Below are 17601 nucleotides of genomic sequence, written 5' to 3'. Positions count from 1 at the left end.
CCTTGTTTTAATGCATACGTTAAAAAAAAAAAAGTAACTTTGCCCAAACCCTCAGGTTGGAAAAAAAAATCCATCTAATTTAGAAGCGCTAGTGAGTGTTTTACACCGTAACAGGAGCAGGGATGAACACAGGGATACTGTGATTGTTAACAGCCAGCCTAATTTGTAGCATCTGAGATAACTTTTATGCTCAGTTTGTATTAATTATATTGTGGTTTTTAAAATTGCACAAAATAAGCTTTCTGTTTCATAAAAAATACCTACTTGTTAAACCGAAGTCCAAATGGTCATAACTAACTTTACAAACACAAACTAGCCTTGCATTCAGTGTGCTTGGGTGAGTTGTCACTGTGCATGTCCGAGTTTCATATATATTAATTTAAAATCTCCAGGCGTTAATAGAGAATAAAGATGAAATTAAATAGACTAAATTGCCTTAAACAAATTAGCATACATTTACTTTTCCCTCGTGAGCTGTAGGAAATGAAGACTAATGGACAACCAATTAATAATCAAGTCATCCTACAGCCATGATCGATGGCTTTAACTTAAAAAAAAAAGCGTAAGAAGAATATTTTACAAATGCAGATTCATCCAAATTACATTATATCTTCATTTGATCACCTATGTTAATATTCATGTGCCATTACTTACATTTTTCTAAGCTCATCTAGGACCAGTCTTACAGATTTTAATTAATATGCACACCGCAATGTCCAGGACAGGCCTGCTTTAGTCTCCAGGGCAAAATATGAGCTTGGCAGCTTTGCATATGTAAATAAAATGCCACCTGCGGGATTTATTTGCCTTTTCCACCTTAGTCATATATCCACGTTATAAATCATCAATTTATAGTTATTTCCTGTAAATCACTGCCAGGTTATGAAGATAGAATCTCAGAAAGAAAACGAAAATGCTCCAAATGGTTATTTATTGTGACTCCTTCTGTCCCCGGAGCCGAGGCGCTGGAGGTGGCATGGAGACGAGCGGGGGCTTTATGCATCTGGCATTTTAGATGATGAGCTTGCATCACCTATTCCAAAGTATAAACTCACGTATTTGTTAAAGCCATCGCGTACCTCTGGGACTGAGGGCACAGTGTTTGAAGCCGTTTACTCAGATCTTCGGTTCCGCCAGCCAGTTCTGTGTACTTGCTGAAAAACTCTTCCCCTGCTGTCTTCATACCCAGGTTATTTAACAGCCCCTTAGTCAGCTTCTTCCACAACTCTTCCGAAATTTCTCCAGAAGATCACCATTTCTGTCATGTTGCGTCTCCGTAGCATTTTCTACCATTGGTAATTCATTGATGGTTACTCACTCACTCACTCAGGGGGGGTCTTTATGTAGCACCCTGTCTGATCAGGCATTATGAGTGTACAAAGATGAATAAACTCTAATCCCTCTTTCAGGCAGCTCAGTGTGATGAGGGAAGGGTATGTTATGCTGTGATAGATTATATTAAAGAGGTCTTTCCAGAAATGTGATGGGCATTCCAAAGAGGTTCCCTGCTCAGCCTGGTTGGGGAAGGGGAGAATGACAGGAAACACTAGTGAGAGCTGGTCACACCTGCTGAGGGGCACGTAGTAATTGTCTGTGCGTTAGTGTGTGTTGGTGAATTCGGGGAATTATAAATCCCACAAAAATTCCTTGAGCACGCAGCATGGGGGACCTTTGCATGGGACTTAGAGTTAGTGAGGCCAAAGAGATACCAGAGACTCGACAGGGAACGATTTGGGTGTCATGTTTTGACTTTAACCCAAAGGTAATTGGAGCCACACAGGAGCCTTTTTTCCACAGAGGATTTTAAGCACATTGTACGCTCAGATGTGCATTGTAGACTCATCACTCTGACAACAGCACAGACACTCTTAAAAAGACTGAGCTAAGAATCAGAAGAGAGGGAGCCTGTTGCCAGGAACCAGGGGGAAAATGGCGAGGCCTTAACTAACATGGAAAAAAGGGGTAGAGTTTTCAAATGGAACCAGCAGGACTTAGTGATGGAATGGATTGGGAGTAAACAGTGAAGGAGTGGGAGGCCCTAGAGTTAAGCTCAGGCTTCTTGTATCCTCCCTAAAATCCCCTTCTCTATGGCCTCCATGGGTAACAGAGGGCAGGAATTAATAATAGTATAGGCTTGGGAGTGTGAAAAATGTGGGTTCATTAGTATGCTTATTTGGGGGAAATTTCTTAACCCTTTTAAGCTTCGGTTTTCTGGTATGCAAACTGGAAGTGATGAGACCACATACCGCATAGCAGAGTATACGTAATAAATGTTCAATGAACACTAACTGTTCATGATTACTGTTATCATTTTAATTTATTTTGGCATAACAAATTGAGGCATTATTAAAGATGATTGTTTATTACACACATAAAGCATTGACGAATACAACTACCATAATTCAAAAACTTGCAAAAACTAACATGACTACTCTACTCACCAAACAACTTACAATTCTTGAGAAGTTTTAACTAATGCATTTTCTTCTTTCACTAAATTCCCTTTAAGAGGCTGAGGAAGGCATTTTGTATTATTACTTTATTGCTCTTGGAACTCAAAGATGGCATTCTTCTTTTTTTTTTTTAAAGATTTTATGTATTTATTTGACGGAGAGACAGCCAGCAAGAGAGGGAACACAAGCAGGGGGAGTGGGAGAGGACGAAGCAGGCTCCTAGTGGAGGAGCCCGATGTGGGGTTCCATCCCAGGACCCTGGGATCACGCCCTGAGCTGAAGGCAGACGCTTAACGACTGAGCCACCCAGGCGCCCCTGCATTCTTATTTTTAAAAAAGTCCTTACTGCATCTAAGTATCTGAAAATTTCTTGAGATATTATTAGGGTTTTGAAAGCAAATATATTGGTTTAAAAAATTATCTCAATATGGTGACTAACATAATATAATAAAAAATCATTTAAAAAAAATTATCTCAAAGTTACAGGCAAATTGCAAGTTCAGGACACAGAATTTTTTCTTTTTTTTACATCTTAATATTTAGTGTGTATTTACTACAAACAAGGACATTCTTCAACAAAACCACAATACAACCATCAATGGCAGGAAATTAACATTGATTTATTACCACAATCTACTGCTCAGTTCCACCAATTGTCCTAATTATGTTCTCCATAGCAACAGGATCCAATTCGGAATCCTGTGTTGCATTCAGTTGTCATGTCTCTTTAGTGTCTCCTTCACTCTGGAAGTTTCCAGTCTTTGGTTGACCTTCATGCCATTGAGACATTTGAAGATTACCAGTTAATTATTTGCAGAATACCCCTCAGTTTGCATTTATCTGTTATATGCATCTTTGGCAGGAATATCACAGAAGCGATGCCGCTTTCTTATTGCACCAATCAAGTGACTCATGATTTCACTTGTCCCATTACTGATGGCATTTACTTGATTAGGATGCTGTCTGCCAGGCTTCTGGGCTGTAAAATCACTACTTTCACCTTTGCAGTTAATAAATATTTTGGGGGGGGGTACCATGAAACTATGCAAACACCTTGCTCCTCCTCAAACTTTCAGTTTATTCATTTATTAATTTATCTGAACACAGTTTCCCTTTTTATTCAATGTGTTATAATCAGTTACTATGATTAATTTTGATTCGGCCAATGAGCGGCCCTACAACTTGGTTTTGCTTCCTTAGACTATTTCCCCATCATTCTTTGAGCACCTCCTCACTTTCTGGCTCAAAGATTCCTCCCTTTCAGCCTGGCTTTCCTGCCCTGCCCTAGATTCAGCCACTTCTGTGAGGAGGCTGGTTCCTTTTAGTGGAAAATGGACTTAGGGTGGATTAGAAACCAAGACCTGGGGTGCGATTGTGCTGGTTGGGGAGTCACGGATGGCAGGCCCTCAGGTGGACAGCTGGGAATATATGGAGATACACGCGCATATACGCCGAGATATGCTTCCGTCTGCACTGTTATTGATACCTACCTATGTGTTGAAGGCCATGACTTTACATGGATACTTAATTTCAATCCAACACTAAATTTATTCCATTTTCTCCCCTTCCATATATGTACTTCCCTTTTCTAACAGTGAGAAACTGGCTTCCGTTATCCTTACTATATATATATTTGTTTCATTCCCCTGCACGCAGCCATTCTCCTCGTGCAGCTACTCTGACTTTCCACGCTCTGACGTCCCCTCTAGGCCGCTCCCCCACAGGCATGCCCTCGTCATCCCGCCTGGGTTTGAGAACTGCTGTTGGGCCTCCTCTGTATGGACACTCTCTTTCGCCCACGTTGATTCTCCCTGTCCTCTGCAGACACATCCATAACCCCATTCAGCCTTCGGGCCACCACGCCCCCCTCACCTGGCAGAAACATCCACCCTACTTTGTCCCATCCATTTGGAATTGAATAGTTCAGAAAGAGAAGGGAAGGAAAAGAGAAAGAGGCAGGAGGGAGGGTGAGCATTCTCACTCACAGACTGTATTATTTGTATCTTTGTTACCGCGGAGTTCTTTGCTGGCTGGTCTTCCTCCAGCCCTCTAGCGCAGGCGTGTCCCAAGGTTCTGCTTTGGCAGACAACGGAGAAATGCCCCAGAGCTCGGACCAAGTTATCTGGATGGCGGCCTGCTGGGTCTGAGCCCAAGGCAAGGTCCTACTTCTCCTTGGGCATCTATCTCTTGATATGAAATAACAGAAGTAATAATGGTACCTAGTTACAGTCCATTTTTCCAATTTTTGGAGACATTTCCAAATGAATGGGCTCATGAGCTCAAATTCAAAATGTAAAAGTTAATTCATTTTTTTCCTTCCAAAACTTCTTATCTTCCTGAAATTCCTATTTCTGTAAATACATATATACATTCATTCTGCAAGCATTTATTGAATGCTTACTATGCAGCAAATGTGTTGGCTAAGGATCCAGAGAGAAAAAGCAAGTTCTTTGCCGCCAAGATGCTTACAGTCAAGTGAGGGGGAGTGTGAAAAGCACTCTGATGGGGTTCAATGGTTGCACCTTCTCTTCTCTGGGAAGAGCACCACATTCTAAGTGACTAAGGCATTCTGGGAGGAGGAAACCTATGTTAATCTTGAAAGCCACATGAGAGTTAGCTTGGTGGAAGAGAGGAAGAAGGCCTTCGAGGCAGAGGGAGGCTAATGTGCTAGAGATGTAACGTGGCATAGCCTATTTGAGACCATGGACTTGGGACCTGGGTCGAGAGGCATGGGGAGGGATGAGGATAGACTGAAGAGTATCAGTGGTGAGGCCACAGAGAGCAGAGGGACTTATTACTGGTTCGCACCATGCCCTCTGTCTCAAACGCCCTTCCTCTTCTCCCTTGACTCATGAAAATTCATTCTTGGCTTTCTCCTTGAAATCTTTCTCATCTGATTCTGAAGCAACTTCTCTCTCCTCTGAACTTTTCTGTGATTACTATCCTAACAATAGATTCGATATGATGATGATGATGACGATGATGATAATGTCATGTCTATAGAGTAATTATCATTTTCAAAAACCGTTTGCCTTCATCATGGAGTTTGATCTGCATAACAGAGCAAGTACCATTTCTTTCAGCACCTCCTTGACCTTTTAAAACAACCACTGCTTGTGCTCGGCCCCTCTAACTGGAGCGGGGGCCCCTTGGGTCCGCAGCTTCGCCTCTGGCTCACTTGTATCTCTCACAAGGCCCAACACAACGGCTCGTGGAGAGCTGTGCTCAGTACACGCATTGACTTCATTTCGGTGCGCATTTTCTTGAATTCATTAGCGTCGGGGTTCTGTCTTTGCAGCTGGCGAGGCATATACGCGCTGTGTCACACATCCTCAGAAATGACTTACAAGTGAGTAAGAAATGGCGGCGCTGGGAGTGTAGTCTGTCAGAGCTCTGTTCAGTCTAGTGCCTTTGACAGAGAGAGGGAACACGATTTTTGAAAACTCTAGGGACCCTTTTGAGCTCATCTTTGGTGCTATGGCTCCAACCGGCCTAGCGTCTAGACACTGTTTGCTGACTGGCTGAGTCGGCGGTTACGAGCACCCTGGGTCAAATCTCAACTCTACCGCTTGTTAGCTGGGTGACAGAAAACAAGTCACTTAACTTTTTCGAGCCGCAGTTCCTGCGTCGATAGGTTACAGGTGGCGGTGGCGTGCCGGGGACTGCTTAACCACTGGCTTGCCCCAGTAAACAAACCCAGGACTAAACCCCTGGCTCGCAGCTTTTGCTAAACCGGGCGGGCTCACTCCGCAACTGCGAAACTACCAACGGCAAGGACAGCGGCTGCGCGCACGCCTCCCCGGAGGAGCGTCGTGGAAACTGTGACCGGGCGTCAGCTCACCGCGCAGGAGCTGCCCTGGAACCGCACAAAGAAGGCTGCTAACGGTCGTAACGGCAGAAAGGAACGCCGTTCAGTCAGGAGGTCTGCCCTCTCCCGGAGCTTCTGCTCTGGCTGATGACAGCCCATCTGTCATGGTTTTTCAAGCTGCTTCCCTCGGAGGCACCTGGAGGCTTTTCCTGTCCCAGGTCTCAGCTTCTTGGCAGCAAGAGCTTCCACCTCTCGTTCTCTGCCCAGACTTAGTTTATTGCCTGTGGATTGAATCCCCAATAGCACTTAGTCCTTTATTTCTTCCAGTGGCCACGTGCTCATGGCCTGGTCGTGTGGTGCCCAGCACACGCCGGCAGACACCGCTGACCCTGGTTTTCTCCATGGTTAGGATGGACATGGTTTCTCTCTCATTGAGGATGACAACAGATGAGATTATGCTGCTCCTGCTTAGATTCCTGAAAGGTTTCCCATCACTCTTACCCTAACACTTGCTCTCCCCACCATGGGACCCAGGCCCTATGTGATCTGCCCCTTCCTCACTTTTGAATGTTATCACCCACACTCTCCCTCTTATTTCTTTTGCTTCATCACATTAGCCTTGCTGCTCCTTGAAACTTCGAGCTTGTTCCCATCTTGGAGCCTTTGTATTTCCGGGCCCCACTGCCTCTTCTGTGACCACCTAAGATCCTGCCCTCTGTCAGGTCCCAGCCTGAGTCACCTGTCCATGAGGTATTGGAGACCATCCAGTCTGGAGAGCCCTGGATGTCACCATACACTTTGTTTCTTCATTACTTTTTTATTTTTTTTAAGATTTTATTTATTTATGTGACAGAGAGACAGCCAGTGAGAGAGGGAACACAGCAGGAGAGACGGAGAGGAAGAAGCAGGCTCCCAGCCGAGGAGCCCGATGTGGGGCTCGATCCCATAACGCCAGGATCACGCCCTGAGCCGAAGGCAGACGCTTAACGACTGCGCTACCCAGGCGCCCCCATTACTTTTTTCTTGGTCACTGTGTGAAATTACCTTGTATGATGGGCTGACTTACATCTCCCCAAAATCATGTTCAAGTCCCAGCCCCTATGTCCCAGGAGGTGACTGTACGTGGAGATAGGGCCTTTAAAGAGGTGACTGAGGTACCTTTCCATTTATGCATTCTGTGTACACATCCTTAGAAGCCCCAGAAATAGATTGCATCTGTGAATCAATATTTATTGTAGAAGACAGAGGATGTTAACTTTCTCCAAATCATAATACCCTTGAAACTTTGTTTTGTCCCTTTTGTTGGAAAAATGAGACTAATATAAAAATTTCATCAATGGTGAAAAAGAAAGAGGTGATTAAGATAAAATGAAGCCTTCGGGGGAGCCCTGATCCAATATGACTGCCATCCTTAAAAGAAGGGATTAGGACACAGACAGATACACAGAGGATATGACCATGTGACGGCCTAGTGAGATGGCGAGCTAAGAAGACAGGCCTCAGAAGAAATCAACCCTGCTGACCCCCTGATCTTGGACTTCCAGCCTCTAGAACTGGGGAAAACAAACTTCTGTTGTTCAAGTCACCAGTCTGTGATTTTTGATTACCGTAGTCCTAGCAAACTAACACTCGGCACCTCTTTGTTTTGTGTTTTCTTTCTCTTACTAGATTGTCTGTTCCATGAAAGCAGGAACCATATCTGTATTCTCTACCCTTCCGTCTTTAGTGCCTATAATGAGTCCTGGCACCTAATGGGCCCTCTATAAATATTTTTAAGTGATTGAAAGATGCAGTCAGGAACCCAAGCCTTTGTTGTTCAAGTTATCTTTGGCTATGCAAATATTTTCATCATTCATTAAGTTAAAAAAACAACCCAGCCTCCTGTGTAAAGAATTGCTTCAAACCTTAGCCACGAGTACTAGAGCTTAGAGCTTTCACGTTCTGTTCCGTGAGCGCTCCAGTAATTCAGCCACTTCTCTTCTCGGTTCTTTGTTTCTAGACACTTCTCCAGCCTCAGTCCTCCGTCTCATGTGCTTTATCGCCAGGTCTGGGAGGCTGGTACCACGGGCGGCCTCCCTCACCTGAGCCCGGCCACAGAGCCTCTGAGCTTCTGTGCCCAGCGGGTGAGAGAAGCGGCCCCCGTCCCACACACGCAGCAGTTCAGAGCCCGAGACCACGTGCTTTCTCTCGCTCATCTTGCTTCCGCAGCGGTGGGAGCGTTAACTGCTGAGAGCTCGCCTCTTACCAGCACGCTCGGGACTGGGCTCATTTGTTTCCAGCACACATCCCTCGTGCGCCAGTCCGGGCCAGGCTCCAGGTGGGGCTGCGGCAACAGTCATGCGGGCCCTCTGTTTCCTCCCCCCCAGATCTCTGCTCTGGCCGGCGAGGGACTGACCCCCACCATCTACACCTCCGTTGTCCCCTCTGGCAGCTTTCTGGCTGAGTTCAGCCCGTGGGGAGGGGGCGGGCATGAGCCAGCAGGGAGAGAGATGGCATGAGCCAGCAGGGAGAGAGAGGGCCGAGTCTTCGCTCCGCAGCCCGCGGGGCGGCCTCTCCTCCGAGCTGCTCTCTCCCACCGCCTCCGGCCCCAGCTCAGGCGCTAGCGGCTCCCGGGCTCGCTGGCCTCTGGCTGCTTTACCTTCCATGTTTGACCTTCCCGTCTTGCCCGTGCCTCTGACGGCAGTCCTTTTCTTGAAGTTTCTCCAGCTGAATCATCTGACGGTGACTTTCTGTTTCCTGCCTGGAGTCTGACGGATACAGGCTTTCTGTACTTTTTTAACTTCGGGGTTCAGGAATGATAGAACTTCTGGTGCCTCAGGCTACAGCCGCTCTGGGGATAACCAAGGTTGTGGCCCTCAGGCTCCGGTCGCCATGGTCATTGGTCCTGAGGGATCACTCCTCATCCTGGTAGATCTGGGTGTCCGACCCCCGTGGCCGGCTGTCGTGCCGTCTGTCACTCTTGTCGGCACTGCTGTCACTGCGTCCGGTGAAGCAAGCGCAGGGCTGCTGGAAACAGAATCAGGGGGCAGAAATAACAGGTGCCTAGGCTGGATGTGGCAGCCCCAGCAGGCAGGGGCCTAGAGAGGCTGAACTGCGTTGTGGCCATTTGGGAGGGATGCTTGTGGACTCAGATTAGCTTTGCTCACAGAACTAGAAGAGTTCGTGGCTTCTCCAAGAGGTGTATTAGCTCACAGCCTATCTTTCTCTGCCTCAGAGCAATTTCGGTAGTTTATTAGGAGAAGTCATGCTTGGAATCAGATTGTGGTCGGGGGTGGCTATAATATCTGCACAATTTTTAATAGGGCGTCTGCTTTATTTTTCATAATACTGGTGGTGGGGGGGGTCTGGTTGAATGTCAGTACTATTTTTATGGCTCTGGAGATATTAGATGACATAAGCTTAGAGCAGAAGAGCAGCTGCGGAAGACAGAGTTACACAGGAAAGACAGAGAAAGAGGGAAAGAAGCCCTAACGAAGGAGGGCACAGACCCAGAGAAGGTATTAGTCAAGCTCCTATGAGCTGTGCACACACTGACAGGGATGGTTTTGTGTGTGCTGGGTTCTGGATTGTTTGTTCTAAGTGCTTCTTTGCATAATTCAGAAAAATCAGTGCAGTTTGATATATGTGAGCTCTCATCTCTGTAAGTAATATTTAATATGTTTTTCCAGAATGAAGCACTACATAAAATCTAACATTTAAGTTTTTATTTCTTAATTTCCAAAGAGACACTGCAACCTATTACATATATAACATATAAATGTGTTAACTACGCTAGGTCAGTATTTGTCAAGTGGAGCACAAGATGTCAGATGGTGAACCAAAGTTCAACAAGACACCACAAGAGAAACTGAAATAGAAATGGGGGGAGCTACACACATGGCATGTCTCGAGGGGCCACACAGGTTGGTGAAGGCAGGGTGAAGACTGAGACAGGACCTGGGGCACATGCCTTTTTTAGGGTCCATGAGTAGAGTGCTTTGGGCCTCCTGGGCTAAGGCTGGATGGGTCTATCAAAAGAGTGGGGTTTTGGTTAACCCCGTGGTGGTCTCATCTAGGGGGAACATAAGGCATTCAGGTGCTGGGAGGCAGGGGAGACCGTGGATCACAGGGGCTATTGGGGAAGTCATATCGGGGACTGACATTTGCTCGTGAGTCTGAGGGCTGCTCTCTGGGGCGTGCACCTGTTTGAGGGGCTAAGGTCGGTTTAAGGTCCCTGCAGGGCACCTTGCAAACAATATGGATGCTGGGGCAGCAATATTATGGAGTAGCTTAGCTAAATTCCTGACAAAATAGAGATATATATGTTATATGTTATATATATGTAGCTAAATATGTGTGTGTGTGTGTAACATATAAATATAAAACTATTTTTCAGTAATCATAATGATAACTGGGATTTAAGGAAAGTTTGCAAGAAACTAGGAGGATGATATGTGCCCCAAAATAAATCTTGTCCAGGATGATGTGACTTATTACCAACACCAGCCGAGGAGCGCTTACAGAAAATGTCGTTTACACTTGACTCTTAATACTTATCTTTATTATGAAAGTGTTTCCAAAGTAAAATGATCCTCATAATAATGATTGCTTCCAGAGATCAAGAACAAATAATCATATTTTCATATAAAAATCAGCAAAACACAGTAACAATACATAAAATAATTCTAATCGGCTAACAGTACATCACTCCACTTCTGACAGAGACGCTCAAGCACTGAATTGTCCTAAGAAGACAGGTAAGATTTTGTCACCTATCCTAGTTCTCACTGCAAACTGAAAAAAAAATCAAATCCCCACACGAACCCTCTCCCCCTTGCCTGCCACGAACGGCTACGGAGGTAACCGATTCTGCGGGCACACCGAGAGCTGATGAGACTCATAGGCTTAGAGGCTTTAGGGAACTTTTGGGAATCAAACTTAGAGGGGGTATTTCATCTTTAATGAACCGCTGAGTTAAACTCCCAGAATTGCCACCTAACTGTTCCTATTCCAGAGCTAATTTATCTTTGGCAACAAATCTTTAAAAGCCTCTAATTTTTTTAAGGGCAGTTTTACAACAACAGTTTAGAAAAATTACTGTAGATCCAAGAGGGGGAAAAATGATCTCTATAAAATCTAATTTTTCACTTAACATAGAAATCATACCAACAGCTGTTGTCCCTGGTTTCCAGGCCATGCAACATATAGCAAAATAGGAAACCAAGCTTCGTGGACCGGTGTTGAGGAAAACAAGCTTACTTGGGCACAATACTTGTTAAGAAAAATGGAATCGGTCAGAGAAAAGAAGTGTGGTAAACAACTGATCCAAAGTCTATTGGGAAGTTGATAGCAGACAAGTGACAATATTTTGGTTTCCTCTTTATCAAGAGTTCCAAGAGGCTGTAAGGAATGTGGGTGGACGAGATGAACAAGAGAGATCTTGGGCTAACTGTCCCCTCCCATCAGTTCCCGGCAACCTTGAGAATACTTAGTCTTGTGAAGACACAATAAGATACACCATCGGGCTGGAGAGACTTTTATTTCTTTGATCTGATGGGTCTTAGCTTGTGGCCATTTGCTAAGCCATTCCTTTCAAAGGCTTCAAGGCTGAACTTCAGTGACAAACACCTGGAAAAGGTGATGGTTCTCCTTTGGGTGTCTGCAGAGCTTCCAAACTGTTCCTTATCATGTTTTATATTCTCTAATAAAGTTTTCTCCATGAAAACCAGCGTCAGCTATGCTCCCTCTGAGTATATACTCGAGACGTTACAACTGCGTCTGGACAAACGGACAGGCCTCCTCAGTGTCTACTAAGGGTCCCTTAGAGGAGTGGAGGGGACCATATACACAAAGCAGACCACAGGGTCCTTTCCTGGCCTGCGACTGTCAAGAACTGAGTCGTGTGGCCTCAGTGAGCCAGCACTAATTACCACCTGCTGCATTACGCATGACTTCAGGAACTGCTTTGATTACTGAGGGTGTTCCTTGCACGAACAGCATGCTAGACGGCAAGTGTAACAACCAGAGCCAACCGCGTTTTCTCTTCCCATACAAGTGACTCAAAAACTGAAGTGCCTTGTCATTACTCTCTCATCAGGCTGACTTTGATCTAATTTGTTTTTTTCTTACTCGAATGTTCTAAAGATTTCAAGGATACTCATATTTATCTACAAAGCAGAAATCAGCCAAAGACACAGAAAAAAAAGGTAAGCTAATTAATATCTTAAGACCTCAACTATCATAGGAAATGTAAACATTTAACCTTTTATTTCCAAAGGATTTCTTGAGGCCTCTCTGGACATAACGACATCATCACCTACACAAATAACAGAATCTCTTAACACCTGTGGAATTATTCTGTACACTTCAAATTCAGAAAAAACACTCAGATATTCAGGCAACTTTGGCATTAACATTTCTGAGAAAGGGACAAAAATAACTATCGATACAAAGTCATGACCAGAATGGGAACAATCGTGGGTGTCCACAAAGTTTTCTCTGAAGAGCTTTTTTGCAAACACTCAGGTGAAATGAAATCTCATTTTTCACTTCAGCCCAAATACCAATGAGGTTCAAGTTCCCAAAGTGGGAGATCCAGACCCTTTCGGCCTAAGGTAAAAGCATTCAGTTCACTCAAATCCAACCTCTATCGAATACTCAGAATGGAAAGCTGGCAACAGAATGGGACATTTTGAGGTTCACCCACCATTTTGGCAAAACGTGGTCTGATTTTATCTCACTAAAGAGTTATTTCTTTCACCCAACTGCCTGCTTTCTTTGGGGAGCCTACCTTTCCTCCTAGCTCATCTTTGTCCAATACCTGTTTCATTATCTGATGGTACCTCAGGACACCATCTGTCTAGCAGCCTGGCAGGAATTGGATGTTAATAAAACCTTGGGGTGAAACAGCAACCATATGCATTTTTTCCCAACATTCAGCTTAATCATCTAAAATACTGATAGTTAGTCTTCTATTCTCCACATGTGTACCACCACTAAATTTGGAAATGTGAACTACATTTGGCTTATATGCTGACCTTAGGCCCTCTACGATCTTAGCCTGAGGCAAGAGAAAGGATCCTACCAACTCTCAGCTGGGTGAGTGGCATGAACAGGAAGTTGAGAGGGAGGCGGGGAGTTTCTCTTGTATATGGTGGATCATTTTTATGAAAAAAAAAATATGGATAAGGATGAGTCAGTGCTATTTTGGTTTTATGTTTCTGGAGAAACATACAGGTATGTACATAGCGCACACATTGTCATATCATTTATTGACCCAAGGCCAAATTCTACTTGATTTTCTACTTCTTTCTCCACTAAGAGATCTAGAAAAGCTATACAGCATTAGAGAATAAAATATTACGTTTTCTAGACTCCTTCCTACACACCCCTTGGTACCCTGGAAAGGTCTGAATATGCGCAGGACGAAGGAACTATCAACACGGGCTAAGATCATTAATGGGAAACAACACTCTCAGTAACCTACAGCTGAATTTACGAAATACACTTCCAAAGCTATGGCCTGGCAAAAGGAGAAGATAAGATATTTCACATATTTTTCTCTCTCAGTCTTATGCCACCATGATAAGGGGGAGGAGTAGACAGAAATATATTATTTTTGCATCTTAACAGGTCTACAAACACCACTTTGATTAATCAAAAAGAGCTCTTTGCCCTAAAATGCAAAATGAAATAAAAATCTATAGATACAGAGGGGACTGTGTTAAGTTAACGTCATTGGTCACTGTGGCTCTGAGTATTCTCAGTCCTCCTTCCAAGAGACTTTTGGGAAAAACAAAAAACTGCTTAGATTTGTCTCTGCTAAGGACAGACTCAATTTACATCTTTTCATGCAACTCCGCGAAACCATTAATTTACAAGCCAATCTTTAGAAATTCTTCTTCTGTTGTAGGGTATCAGATGATCCAAATTTGAAGACACTGTGGTTCTCTGGTTTATTTCTCCCTTTGTGAGGACTTGCTCTAGACACTAAAGCAAGGTACAATCCACTCTTCTTCTCCATATTTTAGTCGATAAGAAAGGAAACTTTCACCTTCTCAACAGTTTTCAGCTGTAACATGCTTGCTGTTTCATTTTCTGTATCTGCATTTTAGCAGATGTTCAGATGACTAACAAGTAATTTTGATGTTTTATGACTGGTCTCAAACCATCCACAAATTACACTCCTAGACATACCCCCGTTTTGTGCAATAAAATAATAAGGCTTTAGGAGAAGAATTAGTTGCACTGTTTTCTCAATAAACAAGCAGACATATGTCTAAGCCTCTTCAATTATTACTCTGGGCCTTATCAGAAACAGACTATTTCCTACGTAGGTGGGGAAAGATTTAATATTACGGGGTGGGGTTTTTGTTTGGGAGCATTATTTTAACTATTAGCACACAGGCTGCAAATTGTGGGTACAAAGATTTATTTCAATTTTTTCAAAAATTTGAATTGAATGTGAATGGCCGTAAGCAGGACATGCACTCCCTAGTATTTCTGGGGCTACTGTCTTCACTCTCCCCTGACTCACACAATTATGTTACTGCACTGTGGTTTTGGACTCTTGTTTTGTTTTGTTTATGAAATAAGTGTTTGTAATACCTTTTTATCCCCTCTTACAAAAAGTTGGAAGGAAAAGAGATAACATCTTTGGTTTATGTGAATGGTTTTCTTATTTATACTTAAATAACACTGCCATGTAGGAGACTACAGCAACTTACTTTTCAGCAGTCTTTCTCATTGCTGCTATTGCCATAGTCCAGTAGAATTTTTGTTATTTTTTTCTGGAAATAGCTCCGTTTGAATAAAAATTCCTGGAAACCGAACAAATCTTCAAAGAAGCAAACCAAAGGCCTTCAAGTGCAACACTGCTCAGTTTCTAGCAACAGGAGAGTCACTCTGGGTCCTATTTAAGGAGAAAAGACAAAGTAAAATCGTCCTTCTCCCATTGGCTTTATTTTGCTCAGAAAAATCAAAACACCAAGATCAAATACTAGAGAGGGCACTTCCTCGAATGCTGGTTGCAATAAAGTGCTTTGCGCCAGAGCTGACCTTCGCCAACTGTTCAGTCTCCTTTGCTGTGCCAAAATATACTTAGCTTCTTTTTTTTCATGACGTGACAGAAGATTGCGGTAATTATAGGGGTAGTGCTGAAATCTGCTTGAAATCAGCTGTTCTCTTTCTGTTATTCTCAGATCACGGGACAAATTCCCAGTAGTAAGAGTGATGTCATTGTTTGTGACTATGACCTTAAGCAAAGGTCCTCCTTCAGAGCCAGAGCTCTGACCTCATAAGAGGGAATTAAAACAAAAACAAAAACAAAAACAAACAAAAAGCCAAACCTCTGTAACCTACAAAGCTCATCTCCAGCCAGCTACCAGACTCACTGAAGACATCTTGGCCATGTGTACAAGGAATGATGTCTATTCCAAAATTTAACACAAAACAGTTTTTTAAAGTTCTCAAAGAACCATACTCTTTAATTTGAACTGCTAATTGACCACGAAGAGTGACAATTAAAAAGCCTAGCTCATCCTGCTTAAACTTTACACTGGGAAAATGGTCACTGAGGCTATATAGGCAATTTCAAAACAGGCACTGTAACACAAAGAAAGCAAATCTATCTGGAGCAGCACGAGAATCTTGCACTGGGTTTTGCTTGCTCTAAGTGACAAATTAAGCTGATGCTCCTATCGAACTCAGTTACAGCAATAGAAAGGGGTAGAAGCAGATGGAGCACCTCCCTCACTGTCATGAGCCCAGAGAGTAAAAGGAGTGAGGAAACCTTCTTTTGTCCACAGATTTACAAACAAAAATGAAATATAAATAATATTCTAAGACAGTACAAATGCAAATACTGTTCCCTTGTGTCAATTACATACAGCATGCCTACGTATAGAGAATGGTAATTCTTCTTCATTCACAGACAGGACATATGGCAGTGCACTATTCAAAATGCTTTGATAATCCTAATTTTTGTTTCTGGTGCTGAGATATAATGAAAGGAACTGCATTTGCAACTTATTAAATACTTCCAGGAACAAACAGTTCACTTTGTTCGGGACTTGTAGTTTTCAGTAATTAATCATCCACGGAGCAAGACCCAGTCAGGAGGTACCCGTTGGTACCACTGGTCCCATTGGTGGTGGTCGCAGTGTGAGGGCTCTTCCCTGGAGGTTCGGAGTCTTCCTCATCTGAGCTAGACTCAATATCACTTCGATCATCCTTGGACACCTGTGGAATACAAGAAGGTGAGTGTAACCAGCTCCTAAGGAATCATTAAGGTATGGCATGGTCAGAAGTACATGTGATCATACATGAAGGGAAACAGATGCAAACGTTAAAAATCGAAGAGGATAGGAACATTGCCGTAACAGTTAGTTTTCCTTCAACGGAGATGTGCAATTTGGGTGACAAAGTCAGTTATCAAGGAATGCAATGTAGGTGGATTTAGGCACCACAGGGGGCTAGACATGCTGACCTCTTTAAGGTACCTCTGGACAATGAGAATGTACTAGACCCTGAAACCTACTCTTAACTGGTAAAGTGACATATTGTAAAACTGGAATGGCATTGTAGGAATTTGGTACAAATGGATCAATTTACTCTCTGATGATCACATTCCCCATGAGAATCCTGTAAAGGATTAACCACACTAATGGAGATATTCACTAGCTTAGATAATTTAAAACATCATTCTTATTTGGCTTTGTAATATATTATTTTGTGACTTAATTTGTTTTCCTTTTCTGTCTGCCAAAATTAAGTATAAATTTTGTTTTATATACTACATAAAAACTAATGGCAGTAGGAGGCATTTGGGGAACCTGCTGGGTGAGGTCTGGTTTAAAATATTTCCTAAAGAAAATCTATCAACCAGATCATCACAATGGGCTTCCATCATTCCACAGTTCTTCAGTCCTCTGCCCAGTCTCACTCATTACATAATGAGGACGGCACGCTCAGGCATCAGCATATGCATTACCATAAAGGACAGAAAAAAAAGTCACAGTCTAGCAAGGAACCTTGATTTAGGGAGAGATTAAGAAAACACTCAACTGCTTTTAAAATTAAAATAGTTTGAATCTATCCTACGTTATCCGTCTAAATTATGGTAAGCATATTTACCCAACATGCGTTAAGACCTCTGTGTAACTGAGCACCATTCACTTCTTTTCCCTAGGCAAAAGGGACCTGGGGGTCTGGAGGCCTGGCTTCGTAGAAGCTTTCTCAATTCTAGCTGCCTGTCTTTCTCTAAGAAGTGTGCTGGCAGTCTCCTGGGAGGTGTATCAGAATGAACTGGGGGCTTTTTCACATCACATCCTCTCTGTGCCATCAATGCCCCCCACTAGAGAA

At 43.5% G+C, this 17601-nt stretch overlaps 1 protein-coding gene across 1 annotated transcript in view; it reads right to left on the bottom strand.

Annotated features, from left to right (window-relative positions):
* Window positions 1-10784: 10784 nt before the first annotated feature.
* Window positions 10785-17601, bottom strand: part of CERS6 (ceramide synthase 6) — a 295140-nt gene continuing 288323 nt past the window's right edge. Inside the window, exon 10 of the mRNA XM_026492626.4 lies at window positions 10785-16479. Within this exon, the coding sequence (XP_026348411.1) occupies window positions 16327-16479 (153 nt within the window). The 3' untranslated portion in view covers window positions 10785-16326. The remainder of the gene's footprint in view (window positions 16480-17601) is intronic.

This window comes from Ursus arctos, unplaced genomic scaffold (assembly GCF_023065955.2).
Source record: "Ursus arctos isolate Adak ecotype North America unplaced genomic scaffold, UrsArc2.0 scaffold_1, whole genome shotgun sequence".
NCBI classification, from domain to species: Eukaryota; Metazoa; Chordata; class Mammalia; order Carnivora; family Ursidae; genus Ursus; species Ursus arctos.
The sequence above is the reverse complement of the archived record's forward strand: the minus strand, read 5'-3'. Positions and strand labels throughout refer to the sequence as shown.